The following is a 20,220-nucleotide window of genomic DNA, read 5'->3' as shown; positions in this document are numbered from 1 at the left end:
TATCTACAGTCACTCATTGCCATTTTCATAGTTCAACTCACGGCTTTTTGAGCTTCTGAAAGCATCCTTTTAAGTGTTTTTTAAAAAATGTATTTATTTCGTTTTCTATGAAAACAATTGACGTTAATTATATCTAGATGTTCAAAATAATAATTAATACATCATATTATGTAAGATATAACTGGTCAGAATGAGAATCAAGATAATAATAAATAGAAATGGGATGTAAACACTGCAAGCACATACTGACTAAGTATTTTTGGTTTAGTGCAAATATCTTAGTACACTTGAGATAAGATAAAATCCAGTTCTGGAGTAACAACACAATTTCTTTTTTGTCTATTCTAAAGGTGTGTGAAAGTTTCTGAAAATCTGTTAGAAAAGCTGTCATGATCTTAAATATTTTAAAGATACAGATACTTTTTAAAATTATTTATACAATGAAAGCACAAGTCAAGACCAAGTAAACAAATAAATCTGGCTTTGCTTACTTTCCTTAACAATAAACCAAAGCTAAAGGTAAGCAAACATCACTCAATAATTTATTAGGCTTGAATGAAAAACACAAATCAATACACCAATACACTTGTACCCTTTTAAATACAACAAAAATAAAAATGTATTAACATTTTTATATGTCTATATTTTGCATTTGGTTTCTGGGTTTTTTGTATTTTCAGAAAGAGCATTTTAAGAATTGTTCAAATTAATTAACTGGCATTATACATGCGCACATATTGGTCTTTAATCTCCCAATGAAAAATCTTTTTTTTTTAAAGTATTTCTCTTTACACTTATGATGCCAAAAAGATTCAGCCGATTTCTATTCAAATGAAGCAGCTTAGAGACTCTTCGTCAGCAGTGCGTTTCATATTTTCTGAAGCTCAGATGTTCTCTGTAACGATGCACACCTGTACACGGATTCACAGTCAGAACCCGGTTTGCTGCTGCTGCATCTGCAGCCCACACATCAACAATTGACATTTAAATCCAAACACTCGACAGCTCTCTTCCAACACTACCTGTTTGTGTTTTACAGTCGCAGCAGAAAAACGCTCCTGTCTGTTTCTGTTTCTTGAGTCTGGTCCACTTCTAATCTCAGGCAGTTATTTTTCTGCTCACAGCCATAATTTCTGCTGCTTGAGTTGAAGAGCTCACATTAGTCAGATATTCCGAGCTACCACTCTATAAAGATTATGATGTGGTGATTGTTATTTTTCACGCCACACAAGATCTAAAAATACAGAACTTGGCTTAAAATGCACTGTTTGCTTAGCGGCTTAAAATGAATCAGCGAGGGCAAACTTTGGGGTTGTGGAATCCTTGTTCAGATTTGATTTGAACTCAGTTGTGTTTATCTTAAAAATGTACATATATTATCCTAAAAAAAAACACCCACAGTATGCCACTACTGTTCTATAACCAAAAAAATTGGATTAGTTATATTCTTATTAATTATATTCCTTCAAATTAATTTCTCTTGGAATTGGTCCATTAGTTTCATTTAATTAGAGTTAATTAACCAGCAAGAAACAAAGCCAAACTACAAAATTAATCTGAAGATTAAGAAAAAGGGTTAAAGGAATAAAATGAATAGACGTTCTAAAACAGTTCAACAATGGTTAAAATCTGTGAGCAAAGCCGTGCTGCAGTTCACTGCCTGTTAGAACGCCTTTAAAAATGCATGAATGCTTTATGTGGGCCAGGAGTGCTACACTTAGAAAAATTAATAGGTTTGTTTTTAAATATTGTATATGTGGTCATTTTAAATAATAATAAAAATCAAGTATTGATTATGCTAGTATTATATTAAAGTACATGTTAAGCAGCTCTTTTGTGGTGTGAGAAAGTATTTTTGAATTGAATAAATAAATTCACCTATTTTGATATTTATTATTATTTTTTGATAATAATTATTTCATGAACATGTGTTGCAGATCATCAAACTTAGTTGGACTGGTCAACACTGTTACAGACAAGGTGATTGTTACTGAGTCTCTGTGTCATTGTTGCAGGCAGTACCTTATGAGGAACCCCTGCCCCACCCCACCTTTCCACCACCAGATGCCACCACCTCATTCCGACACTGTAGAGTTTTACCAGAGGCTTTCCACGGAAACGTTGTTCTTCATCTTTTACTACCTGGAGGTAATTCTGTGTTCATGTAACACAGTTCTACTGAAGAGTTTTTAATTCTAATTACACCAGATTATCTGATGATGAATGCTATGAACACAGCAGCCTTTCCTGATTTACTTCATGTCCCTTCGGCTCCCCGCTGTGTGCAGGGCACGAAGGCCCAGTATCTGGCAGCCAAGGCCCTGAAGAAGCAGTCATGGAGGTTCCACACAAAGTACATGATGTGGTTTCAGAGGCACGAAGAGCCCAAGACCATCACTGATGAGTATGAGCAGGTCAGTTTGGATTTATGATCACCTGATAATCAAATCCAATTGCTGCAGTTATTGTCCTTGGCGCTGATTGTCTGAAACCTCAAGAGCAGAAGTAAGGAAGACTGACTGTAGAAATGATCTTCTGGTTGTCCTAAAATGCTCTCCACTCTGTGCATTAATGCATATTAAGGTATATTTCATGTTGAAACTATGAAAATAGGCAGTTACAAGGATTTTTAGAGAGAGTCTGTAGTATTTTAATTAATTGTGTGTGATTGTGACTCCTAACCCCCACAGACACTGGGGGCAACTTTCCAGGTCTGAATAAATATGTAAAAGTGAACAGAGTATTCAGAAATATGTATTTCCAGAATTTAATGAATAAATAGATTTGTAAAATCCCTAGTTTTATGTCCAGCTGTGTGTCTTGGATTTGACTTCAGGTCAGAGAAAAGATGTAAATAAAGATTGGAAGTGGGCTGAGGACCACTCCCTGGGGTACACCAGATGTTAATATTTTTCCCAATGTTTACTTTTTTTTAGGGAACATACATTTATTTCGACTATGAGAAGTGGGGCCAGCGGAAAAAAGAGGGGTTCACCTTTGAGTACCGGTACCTAGAAGACCGAGACCTCCAGTGACACGCACAGACACCGACGAACGGACAGCTGAGAAAGTAAGAGGAGGACAGACAGACAAACGAATGAAGACGGGTGATCCGCCTGCTGACATTCCTGGATTTGACCTCAGCTCTCTGGGGGGAAAGGAGACTGAAGGGTCAGCGTAGGGGTGGGGAAGGGGGCGTGGCCAGGTTTGCAAATGCACATTTGAAGCCCCCTTCCTCCCGCCTGACCCTCCAAACCCGCCTTACTATCCTCACACTGACAGAGACAATTCCTCCCACCCTGTCATCTCCTTACTCCTTCTCTTCTCCTCCATCCCTCCATCATATTATTTTTATTTGCGTCCTTTATTAGCAGCCAGATATAAAATCAGTCTTGGTTATCAGAGAATTATGTGCTTTTCGTGCTCTTGCGCTGACTTTACGTTCTCTCAGTCCCATGAGGACCAAAGAGATTTTATACACGCAATTATTTAAGAAATCGGAGAAGTAACCATCAAATGCCGCAGCAAGAAACAATTTCTACCTGTTTTTCCACAAACAATTTAAGCAAACATGATTTTAAGCCCTGAAAACTTCTTCAGATGATTGTAGAGGTTCATAATTGTTCAATTTAGACCGAAAATGTTAGATCCTGTCATTCCACCCTGCTGTTCCCTCGAGTGTTTGTTCTCGCCTCAACAACCTGACTTCACCTTTCCGTTAACACCACCGCCGCTCCGACGCCAGTGGCTGTTTGTCGTAGGTGGCACCACGGGCCTCGCTCTACTCTGTTGTGTTCCTTTATAAAAGCCCAAAGAGCATTTTTGCGAGGTCCAAAATTATCCTGCACTGTTTTTACTTCCGTCAGGCCTGTGGTGGAGGAGGGTGACACACAGCCAGAGAGGTGCTGGTAGTAACCGACTCTTACCTGGTGGGCAGCGTTATGTCACGCTCTGCAAACAGATGCACAGAAATAGAATCCAACTTCAGGTCTCTTTCCTCTGGCGGTATCTGTTTACATGGATTGTTTTTCGCACCAACAAGGAGAAGGTGAACCAAAACAACGAGACAAAAATGTCCTGGATACACTTTTTTCATTGACTGCGACCTTTAAAGCAAACAAATTCCTAAAAAAATATGGTGTGTCGAGGAACAGAGGTTGAGAGCAACTAACGCATGTGCAAAAACAGAAAATTCAAGTAAATAAAGAAAAGATATTTCATCAAATCTACAACAGTGCTTCAAATAAAACACAACTGAATAGTTTTCCTTCTTGAAAATCTCACAGTTAAATCAAATCGAAGTCATCTAAGAACATAAACTAATAGACCAGAACTGTAAAGGCAAGTTTTTATCTTTTGAAACAAAAGCTAAGATGTAATAGTGTTTTTTACACAATTTTATGAACTTGCATTTATTGTGAGATTATATAACGCAGATCTTATTCAATTCTGTTGTATTTGCAGAGCACTTCTTTTCCTGTTTTGGCTGTGAATTTGAAGCTCTTTTGATGTTTTATAAAGATTGGATTTGCACTTATAGCACATTATTTAAGTTACTGCAGATAATTCAGGGCATATTCTACTAAAGCAGCAATTTGAGTAATAGACAGCATCATATCTGGATTTTCTGATGAATTGGGAGAAATTGAAGCGATTTGTAATTAATCCTAATTGGAAAATTTGTGAGTGAAGAACCCAACGACACCTACCATCGCCGCGGAAACACTTACAAGCTTGTTTTCTGCTTTCTGATGATTTCAATCAGTGAAAACAAAAACTGCCAGCATGACTAGATTTAGCCAGATTACAAGAGAGGATCCTTGAACATGAAAAGCTGCAGGTGTGATGAGTGCTGCAGGTGTTGGATGCTTCCAGCAGCCAGGTTTGTTTTGCTCATTCAGGCCCAGCTTCCTCCTTTCCTTCCTCCTCCTCCTCCTCTATGTGCCAAAGAGCACAAACACCAGCACTGCTGCCCACTTCTCCTCTGTCCTGCAGGTCTCTGCTTCATGTTTACACTCTCATGGATCCAATTAAATTCACAATGAACTCACACATACATAACAGCCTGTGTACCATCCTGAACACCTGGACCACTTCCTCGTTTTGTCCCTCTTTCTTTGTTTCTCTCTCAGCCAGACTCCCCCCTTCCCCTTTTTCTTCTTCTTCATGCCAGGTAGATATTTCCTTTATTTCTCAGGAAGTATTCAATTGACCATTTTATGAGGAAATGTATCAGCCAGCACAACAACAAGCGAGCAACCTTTCAGCAGCAATTCGTACTTTTAATTTTGGCCTCATTTGGAAAGTGTTTGCCTGTATTCGTACTCAACAGTGGCCCTTTTCATTTCACAAAAAAACAAACAAAAAGCATTTTTCTTTTTTAATAAAATAAACAAATATTCTCCAATGTTTGGAGCAGCTGCTGAAAGAGAAACCATCTTTATATTTTGTATTTGTTGTGGTAGATTGTATATTACTTTTTTGTTTTCAGAAGTGAGGAAAATCATTTTAAAGAAAACACAAGGATGGGGCTCTGTGTCCTTTTAACAGATCAGTTACTTCTTGACAGGAGTTTTTTGTTGTTGTTTTTTTTAAAGCCAAACACAAAGACGAGACACAAACCTGACACGTATTCACTTGACTGACAGTCCTGCTTTTAACCTTTTTTGTTTACTGATTTTTGACAAGTGGGCGGGACGAGAGGTCGAGCCCAAATGTGAATCTCTTTGTGCTCCTTGTCAAAAGTGTTGAATAGACTCTCATTCTTTAAACCTCTCCTTTTTGTTTTGTTCATTTTTTTTCCGTTTGTTGTTGTCGTCAGACAGCATGGAATAATGACACTTGCAAAGTGGCGCTGAAAAAGTAAATGATGACATAACCATGATAAAAGGATTGTAAAATATTAATAAAAGAATTACTTTTCAGAAATCTGTGCTTGTTCTTTTTTTTCCCCCTGAAATATGTTTGAGCTGAAAGTGGAAAAAAATACATCTGCAGGTTCCCATGGTGACCAGGAGAAATTGGTTGGCAGGAAGAAAATTTAAATAATTACATACAGACATTTTTTTTTATTGATTTTTAATACAGATGTGTAGGCCTACTGAAAAAATATAGATGACTACTTTTGCATGAATTACTGTGCTACAAATTAAAAAAACTTTACATGACAGAATTAAAAAAGGTTTGAGGAAAAAGTTCTAATTTTTGTTGCTGGGAATAAATCAAAACAGAAAAAATTCACAATAAAGTTTTTTTTGCATTTTACATAGAAAAAAAAGGGAAAACATTGCATGTGTGCTTTAATTTTGGCAATTTAGATTTTTGCTGGTTAATGTTTCCCCTACTCCAACATCTCTCTAACCTTACAGTCAGACAAATTTTAAAACAAACCAAAGAAAAACAAAGGAGCCGGATTAGCATTGCTTGTCAACAACTGGTGGTGTAATCCAGGACATATTAATGTGGAATATCATCTGCTGGCATGTCATAGCAGTCATAACTGCCAAACAGGAACAGTCTTTAGTCAGAGGCCTCTTCACAATTGTTGCGAGACTTACTGCTACTGGATTTCCTGACTGGCCACTGCGATACTTTGATCATGTGAGTTACAACAACATTCAGTTTCCTTTTGGGTAAACAGTGTTTTATAATTGAGCTGAAATAAAACTTAAATGTAATTATTTTTTTTTATGCCTCGAAATGTTTTTTGGTCTGTATTATTGGTGGATTTTCATAAGTACGGGGCTTTAACAGGACAGCTTGGATATTGCGGGTTTAACAGCAGATGTTCTCTGTTCATCTGCCAGACGTTTGTAGTTGAGTCGATAAAAAACCTTAAAGATGACGGGGAGTTAAATATTTCTCTCGTTCCATGTTCACCAAACACACCTGGAGGTTTTTCACGTGGTTACATACATTAACACCAGCAGCTGCCTCTGCTGTCCACTGAGCGGCTCCCTCACAGGCAAATCAGCTGCACTCTGCCGCTATAACGTACCTCTGCAGTGTGGGTGTGTGTGTGTGTGTGTGTGTGTGTGTGTGTATACCCCACTACCCCCACATCCTGTCCTTCACCTCTGGGCTACCGCCGCCCCACTTATTTACACTCGGCCTGCTTTTATGTGCGTGTTCTGCAGTGATGTTTGTTTACTCTTCTCTCGGTTTTCACGCAGTTGTTTGCCACAGTCAGACATATGGAGACGTGCGGCCATATGGCCGTGTTTTGCAGTTCTCCAGAGTCAGGCTGCAGCAAACCGCTCTGTCATGCTGCGTTTTGGATGACTGACTGCATGCACCAACCATCACAGCTCCTTAACCAGGGCTGCCGCCTGCAGATGTGATGTTTATTCAGTTTAAATTCTCTCTTGTCCACAGAAATTGTTCTCTGAAGCTTTCATGAATACAGAGTTTGAAGGTGCATTGTGTGGAAATTAGTGTGGTGTTGGTGTGTAAGTAACTGCGCCAGTTTCAGGAAAAAAGGACGTCTAGCCTTCCCGGCATGAAACGCATTGAGATGTTAAATGTAAATAAAACCTTTTCAGTTTTCAGTTGTAAGGAAAGTAACCTGATCCTCATGGAATGAAGTTGCAAAGATTATACGGACACAATTCCTGGTTCTCAATATCCAAAGCCAGACAGTCCAATTACGATATTTGGCATTGAAGAAATCTGTTTTTAGTTTGACTTTAAAGGGGTTTTTTGGTAACTATTTCTGTCAAAAAAAGGCACATTTTGTTAAGCATGGTGGATTTGTAAACATAGAAAAAAGGTAAAACGTCCAACTGGAGTGAATGCATTTTTTAGGCACTGTAAATCCATCCATCCTTCATCTAACGCCATGCCGCCTGTTGTTTTTTTTTGTTTGTTTGTTTTGGGTTTTTTTGCAAATTTCCTAGAAATTACTAATCCAACTAGTAGATCTCGGGAGTTCTTGCTTGATTAAATCAAACTTAAAATGGTAAACCTTTGTATTATTTACATTTTTCATTGATTGTACTCACTAAAAATGGTAACCAAAAAACCTCAAAGATTAAAGTTGAGACCAGGATTCGCTAAAACGTTGTCTGTCAATGCACCACTGTTCCATACTTACCAATCTGCTGGATTTCCTTTGGAACTTTTTAGTCAACTTTGAATAATTAATTGATCATACTGTACTGTTTGATAACTATGATCAATTAGAATGTATGTGTGATTGAATTGAAAAGATTTTTTGTAAGTACCTTGACACAACATTTATTGTAAATAAACTGAATTGAATTGAGTTTAGGAGCCTTTTCATTCCTGAATGATTGTCAGATTGCAGTTACATGATTTAGAAAAAAAAATCTGAAGAACGACTGAAAATGAATAAAAAAGTCCAAAGAAAATTTTTATTTCAAACCTTTGGGGATTTTCAGCTCAGGTCTCATGGAGAAGCTCCTCATTTCAAACCCTTACAAGTTTCCATTTCAGCAAGCATCCATACTTAGCATGACATATGCATTTTGGTGTGTGTTTGTGTGTGTCGTTTGTTCATGTATGTGGTATGAGTGACGCACTTCCTGCCAGCCAGAGGACATTTTGAGTCATCCCTGTGTGTTGACTGTACTGAAGTCTGGCAGGGCGACCACTGAGAGCGACGCTGCAGCGTCAAACCCTCGCCCCCCCTCGCTGCCCTCCTGCCCCGGAGATAATGATGTAAAGGCAGCACATGATCAAAATGAAAGCAAAACCAGAGATTTTCGCTCACTCTGTGTGAATTTTTGTAAATATGAACTAGTTTATTTTCATACTACTGAGTATGATGTATTTCCGAGTTTTTCCCCCCACATCTGAATAATGTAAATATTTATCACATGTTTAAAAAGCCAAGCGTTCCCCTTGTGTTCCTGCATGAATACCTTGCAGCAAACCAGAACTCGAGAAGACGCCATTTTTGCTTTGACCTACATTCTACTGTCTTATCCTTTCAAATGTGCTACTACAAAGATGCACGATGGAGGTGGTGATGCAGACACTAAGGGAAAAGGGGAAAAAAAATAAACAGGCCCTGAGAAAGTTTCTCAGCAGCACTATCAAAGTCTGCAGAGCCGCAGGCTGTGGAACAGCTGCTCGCCACAGCAGCTTCAGAAACTCCTCAGCATCATCACAGAAACACTCCACAGAGATTCCCAGCCTGCGGAGTCGGGTCGGTAGATGGTCGACAGTCAGTCTGCTCCACATTATCCCGTTGTCTGGCCTCTGACCACAGAGTGACATGTAAACAGCCTGCAGGGTCAACTAAGCTATGACTTAAAGAACAACAAGCTGTCCCTTCGTCAAGTCTAACAAGATTCTAACAGAATCCAAGTGAAATCAGTAACTCAGGAAAATGCACATTGTTCATAATGACTGGATCATAACTGAAATTAACTTCTGGGGGGGAAAAGCGTATTTATTTTAATATACAGACACCTGCTGTGAGCTGATGAGATGGAAAAGGAAAGAAAACATCTGTGTCATTTTTTCAATGTGGCTGAAAAGTCTGTTTCGGTGTTTTGACATTATGTCTAAAAAAGCCTTAATTTATTCCAGTATTCAAAACACTTCCTAAAGGACACGGAACCGATGCCTGCAGCAAGTCAGGAAAAGCATCTAAACCTGTGGCCTTCATCGTCACAGAGCTGAAAAAATAGATACAAATATAGATATGGAACTGAAAGAGTCAATCCCAAAGAAATTAAAGTCGGATGGTAAACAATATTCCTGATCCCTTCATGTTCACATCATAATTTTATCAATCTGAAGTTGAGCAGAAAACATTTGTTAGGCTTCTCTGCAGTGACTAGATTTATTAATATTTCACTTAATGAAGCATTTTTGATGGAACATGAAGCTGAGAATTGTTTTTCATATGTTAGGTAAAAGTGGATAACCCCATTGCAGATTTTTTATTTTAATTTTTTTTTGTTGTTGCCACATTTCAATGTTTCAGATCATCAAACATTTTTCAAATGTCAAAGATTAAATTAATCAGAATCATAGAATTGTTCTTAATCAGCTACATCAAAAAGCTTTAAAATATAGAGAATTATAAGCTGGTGCAGTTTAAGAACCAATTTTCTTGGCTCCAGTCAATCAACAAAGTGACTGGACAGTCAGTTCCAGTCACTCACTGGAATGATAAAGCATAAAGCAGCACTTTGTGCTTGCTGGAGTCCCAAATCTTCAGAAATGTTTCAGACAGGACAAGATTGTTTAAGACATTCTAAAGTCCACAAACTGCATTATATATTAACTCCGGTCATCTTTGCTTTACATAAATATTTGTTTGATCGTCTGAAATGTACAAAAAAGAAAAAAAAGTGAAGGAAATCTGTACGGGGCCTTATAAATTTTACATATGTGTATATCTTTATGTTGGTAGCCATGGCAACTGATAATGTAAAATCCAAAATGTTTTGGTTGTTGTGTATTTAGACACAGAAATCAGAAAGATCTGTTGCCACTTCTGTTTTCACATACAGGGATTTGTTTTGGCATCTGGTGCAAACATAAAAAAAAAACTAGAAAAAAATGTAAAAACCTTACAGACGAGTAAGTATAACCAGTTCAACCCCAACAGGAGGCAGCCTGAAGGCATCCTAATCACAAACAGCTGGAACTAACTCCCGTTGTTGCATAAATCAATTCAAAACATCGTTCTATTTCAGCCCAAATGTTTTTCATTCGGTCTAGTCCAATCCAAGCGTAAAGCTGAAGCTCATGGCTCTGCATGCACAGAAACAAGCATGGACCAGATGCACCAAAACTTTTCACTCTTTGGCGACAGTTTTACAGTTTTCAACTAAAATGCATCGATTTAGCAACTGTTTGTTGAGAAGAAAACATGTTTCAGTCATTTTGCGCCAGAAATACAAGATATTTTTTCTACTTTTTTATTCCTTTGTAAAATTTCTGTAAGTTTCTGTTTTATGTTTTCATCAAAGGGATTCCATCCATCCATCCATCCATCCATTTTCTGGTCACCCTTGTCCCTAATGGGGTCGGGAGGGTTGCTGGTGCCCATCTCCAGCTACGTTCCGGGCGAGAGGCGGGGTACACCCTGGACAGGTCGCCAGTCTGTCGCAGGGCAGGGATTCCATAAAGAATCAAAAAAATTGTTTTGATGTTCGCCTGCAAGCCAATCCCAATCGCTTTTCTATTGCTATATATTACAATGAAATATATGTTTGTTTTCATCAGTAAACCTTTTAATGTCCAAAATCCTGACAAATGAATCGATCTGATTTCCCTGTGAATGCCTGTAGACTCATGAATTGTTTAATTAAAGCATATGAATCAATAGTTTGCCCTGTTCTCTGAAAGGCAGTGACTTATAAACCAGATCAAATCCTTGGATCTTAAGTCTTGTAGATGATTTTTCACCCACACTGCCAGCTATGTAGCTGTATTGACTGCAGAGGGCCTCTGGGGAATGTTACTGATTTTCTGTCTAGAGGAGACAGTTAGGGGCTGAGAGGGGGGATGTGGGGCGGATCAGGAAAGCTAGAGAAAAACAGTCGAGGCGTCTCCTGATACTACATTGTTGGCTGGATGAATCCTGCGAGTTTGAACTTTCTTGTTGAAGCAGAACAACAGAATGGTTCCTCGTTTCCCTCGTCAGCAGGACTGGATCCCCGGGGGGATCATTAAAGGTTCATTTCTCCTCTATGTGCCTCCCATCACGCTGCCCCCTCTGAATCATATCTGCTCTGCAACGTTGTCCTCCTCCACATGCTCTAATTTTGCTCTTGGAAAAAAAAAAAAAAAAGAATCTCTCTCTTGACCTTTTTGCTTTCTCTTTTCAGCTTCCTCTTGTTACAGTTTCAACCAGAGCTCACTGAAATGCAGCAAGTGTGACAAGTTACAGACACTGTTCTATTCTGCTTCAATCTTGGAAACATTCGTAGTTCTGAGCTGTTTGTTAGCGATGAGAGAGAAGTTTCAGATGTGAATTTGACCTTCCTTTGATCAAATTTACAATAAAAAACCTGAGGTCGTTTGACAAAAGACTATTTTTCTCCTAAATGTGACATTAATCTATATTCTTGTTAGTTATAATACATTTTATATTCATTTTGTTCAAAGTCTTTTTGGAATAAGAAAGATAAACTAAAAAAAAAGTAAAGGAAATCACCATATACACTAAAGACCCAGATCTGTTATTATTGTATTGTTGGACAAGGAAATCAGCATTTAATAATATTTCTGTAAATGTAAATTTAAAATTAAGATTGTTTTTCTTGCTATGTATCCAAGTAGCTCATTCATAAATGTATCTCATGTAAATTTAAATCCTGAAATTCGTCTAGACCAGCTGGGTTGTAAAGTCGTAAAGTTTGTGTATAATTTTACATTTTAGAACTACACCAATCCTTTCAGAGTTATATAGTAATTACCACTGCATTACCAGAGAGTGAAATAAACATAGTCCACATTCGGCAGTCATAACATAGGAGTTCATTCGTCTTCAGGTCTTTTCACATGAAGTTTCGGACATTTAAAAGCTGTAAATCTGTCTTCTGAAAAATAAAACTGGATGGAGTGACGAGAAATGATCATTTATTGAGGCAAAGAAAGTTATTAATGAGTTTTTTTTAAGCATTTAGCATGGAGATGCATATAAAATGTGTATAAAATGAGACAGTGTTTAAAATTAACCAACATGCAAACTGGTTTTAGGTTTCACATCATGGTTGAGTGTAAATTTGTATTTACAACAAGCAGTGGATTTTCTAATGTGATTAGGAAATATTTTACATTTATTATTTATGAATGCTGTAAATGATTAATTATGACACATGACAGCAAATGAGTGTTGAGTCAAAACCTTGTTATCAGTGCTGGGTTCTGGCGGATGCAGATGAACTCTCAAATGTCATCTTTAATTCAGTTTGTTGAACAGAAATGATTCCTTACCGAGAAAATCCTGAGTTTAATACGACTCTTCATCCATTGACGATGTAGAATGGCTTTAAAATTCACAGCATGCATGGTAAACATGAGCGACTGCCACTTCTGATCTCCACTGAGCTGCCACTTCAGTAATATCTTCATCTGCTCGTGTGTAGTTTTCATTTGCGAGCTGTGATATGCGCTGCTAACGGTCTAAATTAGAAGATCATCAGAGCTGCCTTTGGTGAGGGAACAGCTGGCAAACCGTCGGGTCGATACGCGCCAACTCCTCTGGCTGTTTCCTGCAGAGACCATCATGCAGCCCGTCCATCTGCGGTTCCTCCGCTGCCTCCTCTCTGCTGACCCGAGTTCAGCGGCGCGCTTTCCTCTCAAAACCTACAGCCGCACAGATAAAATATTCATCTGCATGAAAATGGAAGACGCACTTGAAAGCAGCTGGCAGGAGTGTGTCTGAGGACAAAACAGCAGATTGGAGGAACATGATTTCATCTAGTGAGGATGCTGAGATTTAAACAGTGTAAATGAGGTCGCTCGCTTCTCAGCTCCTGGTTTTCTGAAGTTAATGGTATGTTATAAATATTGAAGAGCCACATTACTAGTGGTAATATATTATATATTATGTTATCATTAAAATTTAAATGCCAAAAAAAATCACAAGTTGTTGAAGAAAAAACTCTCCAGAGATACATCAGGTTATAGCATCCAGGGTGATGATGATATGTTCTGAAAATCATCTTGACTGCATGTATTTTGAGGGATGTACAATAAAGTCCCAAAGCAAAATGATGAAAACATAAATATTTCTTTTTGTGCTAACGAGCAGAGATTTAAAGTCTCAGAGGAAAACATTCCTGAAAACATGTTTGGTAAACTGTTGCATGTTATGTAACATTTGTATAAAATTATACATATTTTGTGGATACATCATTTTTTAAAATTAATTACTTGCACACAGTTAGCTGTCCATGTAAGGTCGTTATCCATTTACACAAAAAACAGTAACTGGTAAGTGGAAGACAACAAAATCTCAAAAGTGTGGCATGCATTTGTATGCCATTTGAGTCCATTTTACTGTGTTACTCATGAATAAAATCATCTGCCACCAGAAGTGAGCCAACTTGTCAACATAGTCAATTTAAATTTAATTTAATTAAATTAATTTTGACTGTTTCTAACTGTCTTTTGCACAGTTTCAATGAATATATAGCAACCTATAACAAGATAGATAATAGATTTTTGAAAACAGTAATAACCATTCAGTTTTATAATAAAATCAATCTTAAATAGTTTATTTCAAAATATTTACAAGATATGAATGGTAAAAATGAGACATTTAAAATGTATTGTATAACCTGAGGTAAAATATGTTCATGTTAAGTTGCCAGCCTTATAAAATCAAAAGTATAAAAGGATGAAGTTTCTTTATGAAGAAGTGACTCATATAAATATTAAATTATGAACAGAATTACAGCTGTCTAAAACTTTCACAACGCAAATGTATTCAAGTATTCATTACTAAAATATTCATTACGTTCCGACTTCTTCCTTGGCTGCACTCACACAACCTGAGGAGAAGCTCTGAGGGACACATTATGGTTTGCCTTTAAATAATTATTCATTTGCATAAACATGAATAAATAATTATATATATAAAAAAACTCCTCTGTGGGTCTAATTTAATGCAGTTTAAAGATTTAAAAGGAACAGCACAGCAAGTTGGTATGACCATCAAAATGCAATTAAATTAGATAAAATCATTGCTATGTGTGATGATGTATGTTATATCTAAAGGAAATGTCATTCTAATAAATGCCACAACTCGATCTTACAAAATAGATTTTTCTATTTGCATGTAAAGCAGGACACTGGCCTGATGTATGTGTTTATATGATATAATGAGGGAAATTTGTTTGCAAAGGGCAACTCATTCACTCCAAACCTTGAAAGCGCAGAAACCCACTTAACACTGACATCTGAGCGCTGAAAAGGTTGACACGTTAACAGCCACCAACATAAAACACTCTGCTGCTTTGTTCACTGCCTGCTGACCTCCGGGTCACTTATTCAATCAGTAATTTTCCATCATCACGCCTGTGAGCTGGTTGCAAAACTGACCTACCTGCTGCTGTGAAGATTTCAAAAGCTCTGCGGCTTCTTTCATTCATGCAAAATCGGCTCAAACCAATTAACTAGAAATATGCAAATGAGAAAAAGATTTATTTGCTTTTGTCTTTCGAAAAGATTTTCTTTTTTCATGCTGTTTTTCAGCGTTTGCATCCGGATTACTTCTCTTAGCCGAGGAATATAAGCCAGTGCTTGAGGCAGAGTGCTGTAGAGATTTGCATATTGTATCTCCTCTCTTGTTGTTGAAGTCAGCAGCGAGCAAATAAATAAATAAAGTCCTGAGCTAGAAAGGCCGGGCAGAGAACAGGGAACAAGACTTTTGCTAATTTCCTCAACCAAAAATTCATAATTAACATCTTCGACGCAGAGGCTGCAGTTGTCAAGGTAACTGATGACACCGCATTATCACTTGGCACTGCTGCTCTCTCCATCCTCCCTGTTTCCTCCCATTCATCAAGCTGCCATTGAACAGATCGTAGCAGGGAGGAAAAGGGGGAGGGAGACCCTTCCCTAAAGAGCTCCTACTTACTCAGAAAGAGAAGTTTGCACCATTTTAATCTGGTATTAACCTTATAAAGTTGTTTACTGGAACATATTATTATAGACAACAGGGAGCCCAGAATTATAACAAGGAATTATAACAATATCTTCATGCTTTTGAAAGGTATATATCAGCAAAAACATTATGCAGTCTCACCCTGAGCATACCAACACATTAGCATGTTATTCTAAAGGAGCAATATGAAGTATAATAGACTTTTTGGAGCTTTATATCATGTTATAATATTATTCCCTCATCAAAAACATATTTCTTTCATTCATTGTTGAAAAATCCTTTAATCTCTCATGGCAACCGTTCGGCTGTGCAAAGCGCATGGGTGGCCGTAGCCCCGCCTTCAAAACACAGCACCTCCTCTGTTACTCATGATATCTGGGAATGTCCACTTCACTGTTCTTCAAACTGCAGAAATGTAATCCTTTCAATTGATTGTGAAATTGTCAGTCGCAACACAGAACCGGTTTAATGCTTACCTTGCTTTGTTTTCCTGATAATAGTAACATAATGCACATTTTATAGAAGTGGTGTCATTAGGAACAGCTAAAACTATCAGTTTGTAACACAAGCTTGATACAAAATATCAAAAATAAGGACAAAACAAAGTGAACAATCACACAAAAGCAACTAGTATTTTAATTTTTGGGAAACTGACTTATTTTTGAAACCATGAGCCACCTGCTGGTGATTAATTTAGATGTGAGGGCTGATGATGTATTTTCATTTTGTTTTTCAAGATGCAAAGTGAAATTTAGCACTTTTCATATAATTAGAGAAAATCAAAGGCCTGTATTTTAAGTCCTGGCTCCTCCTGCCAGAATGGTCTGGTCTACTGTGATTTGACAAAAATGTCATAGTGTGAGACAAACGCTCACATGAGAGTGTGCAACTACAAAGTCCCAAACAGAACAATGTGTTTCATGGCGATGCTGCCAAGTCCAGGAGGAAAAGCCTGGACTACAAATGAGACACTGCAGGCAGTACAGAGGCAGACTGCTCTGTGGGAGATAACTCCTCTGTTTAGCCGGGCTTTGATTCATTCTGAAATATCCACACAAATGAAAGTCTGCTGTACTGTGGAAAAGTCCTGTCCAATTTCTTTATATTGTTGTTCAAAGGAGCCAGCCACCTGGCGTTCCTTCAGTACCCAAGTACCTCTTTTAGCTTTCTAAATTTTTAAAAGTTTGCAAAAGGAAAATTGCAGACTTCTGAAATGTTAGATTTGATGTCATTGATGTACGCAGTTGCATTGAAGGTACACCTACTGACTTGTTTTGAGTCAAGCCGAGCAATAAAGGTTTGACGAGGATGTTTAATTACTCCCCTGGAATGAATCATCACTCTTTCAAAAGCTGCACCCAAATCACAAGGAACTTCCTGCTCCGCTCTCATGTTGGCATTCAGCAGGGACTGTCATCAATGCAGCTGCGAGTGAAACCCCAAACCTCAATGAGCGGTGTTATGTTTGAGAGATTGCCTTCAGTGGGTCTAATTTCAGAGATTTAGTGCAAAGTCATGGATGGTTCTAGATTTAAAGCAAAAATAAAAAGAAAGACAAAGAGGAAATGTGTTGTAAATTAGAACGATTGTTCTGAATATAAATTCTTGTGCCTCAAGTGAGAAACTTTAGCAGCCATTGCTAAAAATTACAGATTAAATTTAGTGGTTATTGCTAAAAACTACATGCAGATCCACAAAATTCAAGCTGAAAGCAAAAATAAATACTATCAAAGAGGTCAGTACATTTTCTCAGGTTAAAATACATTAGACAACACAAATATGTTGACAGGAAGGAAAGTCATTGCTCACATTGAAAACTTTGATTAGAAATATTATTGAAATGAATGGTGCATAATGTCAAAAACCTCATACTCTCTTTCTTTGTACTACAAGGCCACAATTTTTGCAAAGTCAAAGGAAACTGTTGATACTGTTGATGAAACAGGCTGGCCATGAGCAATATGAAAAGAAATTCTGATAGGTTTGTTGCATTCCAGGAAATAAAACTCCACTTTCCTGAATAAGAAACAGCTTCAGTGTTAATGAGAGGCAGCACTAGAAGATGATAACAGAGTCTTTGAAGACCTTTTTACAAGCCGTCCTCTTCCCAGGAGCTTAAAAAAACCCTGATTTTAACTTGACTGTATCTGAAATACAAATAGAAGTGAGAGTTGAGTGGATGATGGAAATGAAACAGTCTGGCCATGAGCAATATAAAATAGAATTGGGTACATTCCTGGAAGTGAAACGCCAGTCAGCTCATGGATGTATTGCTTCATTAACAGTAAGTAAATCATGTTATGTTCCATTTGCCTGAGAATTACCAGTTACACCCAACTAGCAAGACAGAAAACATGGTATTTGCTAACTGTTGTGCAATCTACAACAACAGTGTATTCACAACTAGATGTGCACAGATATGTAACCAGTATATTACAGTTTCAAAGAAACTGTTAATATTTTATACATGTAATGACCATGTTTTATTTTGAGAATGGGAAAAGTGAAGAATGTGTAGCTGCTACATTGTGTTCCAACTTAAGGGAATGTTCCACTTGATTCCTCCACCTTGGAAAAAACTCCTACTTCCACAATGAAACAGTCCAAATGTTTACCAAAAGTAATCCAATATCTGTGTGCAGCTGCTGTTTGGACATCTAGGCCTATTAATGAAAACTATGCATTCAAGAACCATTTCTTTGCAGTTCTTGGGTCTTTCTGCATCTTCTCCCTGTTCATGCTTGGGTTCTCTCTGGGTACTCTGGCTTCTTGCCACAGTTCAAAAACTTGACAATTAGGTTAATTGGTCTCTCTAAATTGGTGTGAGTGTGTGTGTGTGTGTGTGTGTGCACATGTTCAGAGTATCTTTGTGTTTCCCCGTCCTGGACTGAACATCTGTTCACTTTGTACTCTGCCTCTCACCCAATGACCGCTGGATATGCATCAACTTCCCCGAAGTGGATGGCTGACAGGTAGGACATAAAGTAGACATTAACTGTAAGTAGAGGCTCTGCATACAGTTTGTACCGGGATTTGCAATGACTTCCCAAAATTCAACCACTGAGAACTTATTTATCTAGGACTGGCTGTTTAGTCATACCAGTAAAGTCGATTAATGACTGATGAATGTTTTGCTTAGTCCATTTCCGATCAGCACATTACTATTTACATGACCTGTCACAAGCGCCAGTTGACCGGGAACTTGCGCTTTCGAATATGACAGCCAATCAGATCTGATCATCGGAACTGCCCGCTTTAGGATTGGTCATTCATTCCCAGCAGTTTGGGAATGCGAACGTAGGCAAACGCCACATTAACCAATCAATGAGTTGGCCACTGAGCACAGCGGCGCTCAGAGAGAGTAACAAGTTTCAGTGAGGCAGGCGGAGAAGCGACAGCATCCACGTACGCGGAGCCTCGGTGCGGGTCAGACGTTCACCGCAGAGCCCGCACTCAACTAACGTGACAGGATTACTGCGCGGACACGTCCTCCCCGCTGATGTTATGAGCTTCTAACTCTGCTTTGTTTTTGTTTTCCTTGATCTCTGTTGATGCTGGAGGAGAAACGTCACTGCGGCTAACCAATTCCCCCTGCTCCAGAACTGGGAATTTACAATGAAACATGTAAGGTGACACGTTTTATTTCACCACGCTGGGATCACAGAGGGAACCGAGCGAAGAAAACAAAGGTAAAAACAAACCAATCCAATGTTTGTCTTGTTAGTTTAAGGAATTGTACAATTAGAGAAGACATCGGAGTGGAAAGTCTTAAATGTTGACTGCTTTTCAGGTGGCAAATGTCATTAAAACACTGCAGGGATAACATAGTTTATTCACGGGTAAATGAATCGTAGAGGTTTTAAGTGATGGCACGTTTAAACCTGTTAAGGCGCATGTGTGGCACTGCAATGTCTGTGCGCTTCACTGCTGAGCTTCTGTTTATTAACTGAGACGATTAAAAAAAATCCCCTCCGCATTGTGGATCAGTTCTTGCGAGCTATTGTCTCCCACTCCGCCTCTTTAAAGGGGGAAAATGGTGACTGGTGCCGCATCTCTGGGATCAGCATCCTCTCTGCGTAAAACGGCGGGGAGGAGGGAGAGGGGGGAAGCAATTCATTGCTTTCATTGTGTCGATGTTGTTTGTGCTGCAGTGTGGTAAACTGTGTTTATCACGGGGGTGTTCGCTCTCAACTGCTGCTATGCATGCATACAATACAACACTGTAACGCCTCAACATAATGCAACACAAACCCTCCTATTTTATGTCTTCTGTGATGCTCTGAATGCAGCAGCAGCTTCCATACATTAACTCATCTGGCTGCTTAAAATTAGGAGGTTGTATTTTCCTTCCCCTAAAAGTGTGTTTTCTGCAACGTAGTGGAGTTTTAAGGAAATAAAGATTGATGGAATATTTGCAGAAACACTGGCACACACACTCATGCCTCGCTCTAAGGGGAGCATAATTGCCTCATGAATGTTAATGCATCGTCCTGATGCAGAAACACTGCAAACTAACCGCCTCCCGCCCCCTACTTTACTCTCTCATGGGCCTGACAGGAGCTGGCTAGCCTTACCTGACTTACTCTGTGCCTGTGTGAATTTGTAGGTGTGTGAATGTGTGT

General features: G+C 38.4%; 2 protein-coding genes across 3 annotated transcripts in view; both read left to right on the top strand.

Annotated features, from left to right (window-relative positions):
• Positions 1 to 5,928, top strand: part of LOC114155888 (CCR4-NOT transcription complex subunit 3-like) — a 32,346-nt gene extending 26,418 nt beyond the window's left edge. Inside the window, exons 17-19 of the mRNA XM_028036026.1 lie at positions 2,016 to 2,148; positions 2,289 to 2,414; positions 2,937 to 5,928. Of these exons, the coding sequence (XP_027891827.1) occupies positions 2,016 to 2,148; positions 2,289 to 2,414; positions 2,937 to 3,035 (358 nt within the window). The 3' untranslated portion in view covers positions 3,036 to 5,928. The remainder of the gene's footprint in view (positions 1 to 2,015; positions 2,149 to 2,288; positions 2,415 to 2,936) is intronic.
• A 13,001-nt stretch (positions 5,929 to 18,929) lies between these two features.
• shisa7b (shisa family member 7) overlaps positions 18,930 to 20,220 on the top strand; it is a 39,138-nt gene continuing 37,847 nt past the window's right edge. Inside the window, exon 1 of one of the 2 annotated variants that reach the window (XM_028036413.1) lies at positions 18,930 to 19,287. The gene's annotated coding sequence lies outside the window, so the exon portion shown is untranslated. The remainder of the gene's footprint in view (positions 19,288 to 20,220) is intronic. The other variant, XM_028036414.1, reaches the window with a different exon arrangement.

The sequence above is a fragment of the Xiphophorus couchianus genome, chromosome 13 (assembly GCF_001444195.1).
Source record: "Xiphophorus couchianus chromosome 13, X_couchianus-1.0, whole genome shotgun sequence".
Lineage (NCBI taxonomy): Eukaryota > Metazoa > Chordata > Actinopteri > Cyprinodontiformes > Poeciliidae > Xiphophorus > Xiphophorus couchianus.
The sequence above is the reverse complement of the archived record's forward strand: the minus strand, read 5'-3'. Positions and strand labels throughout refer to the sequence as shown.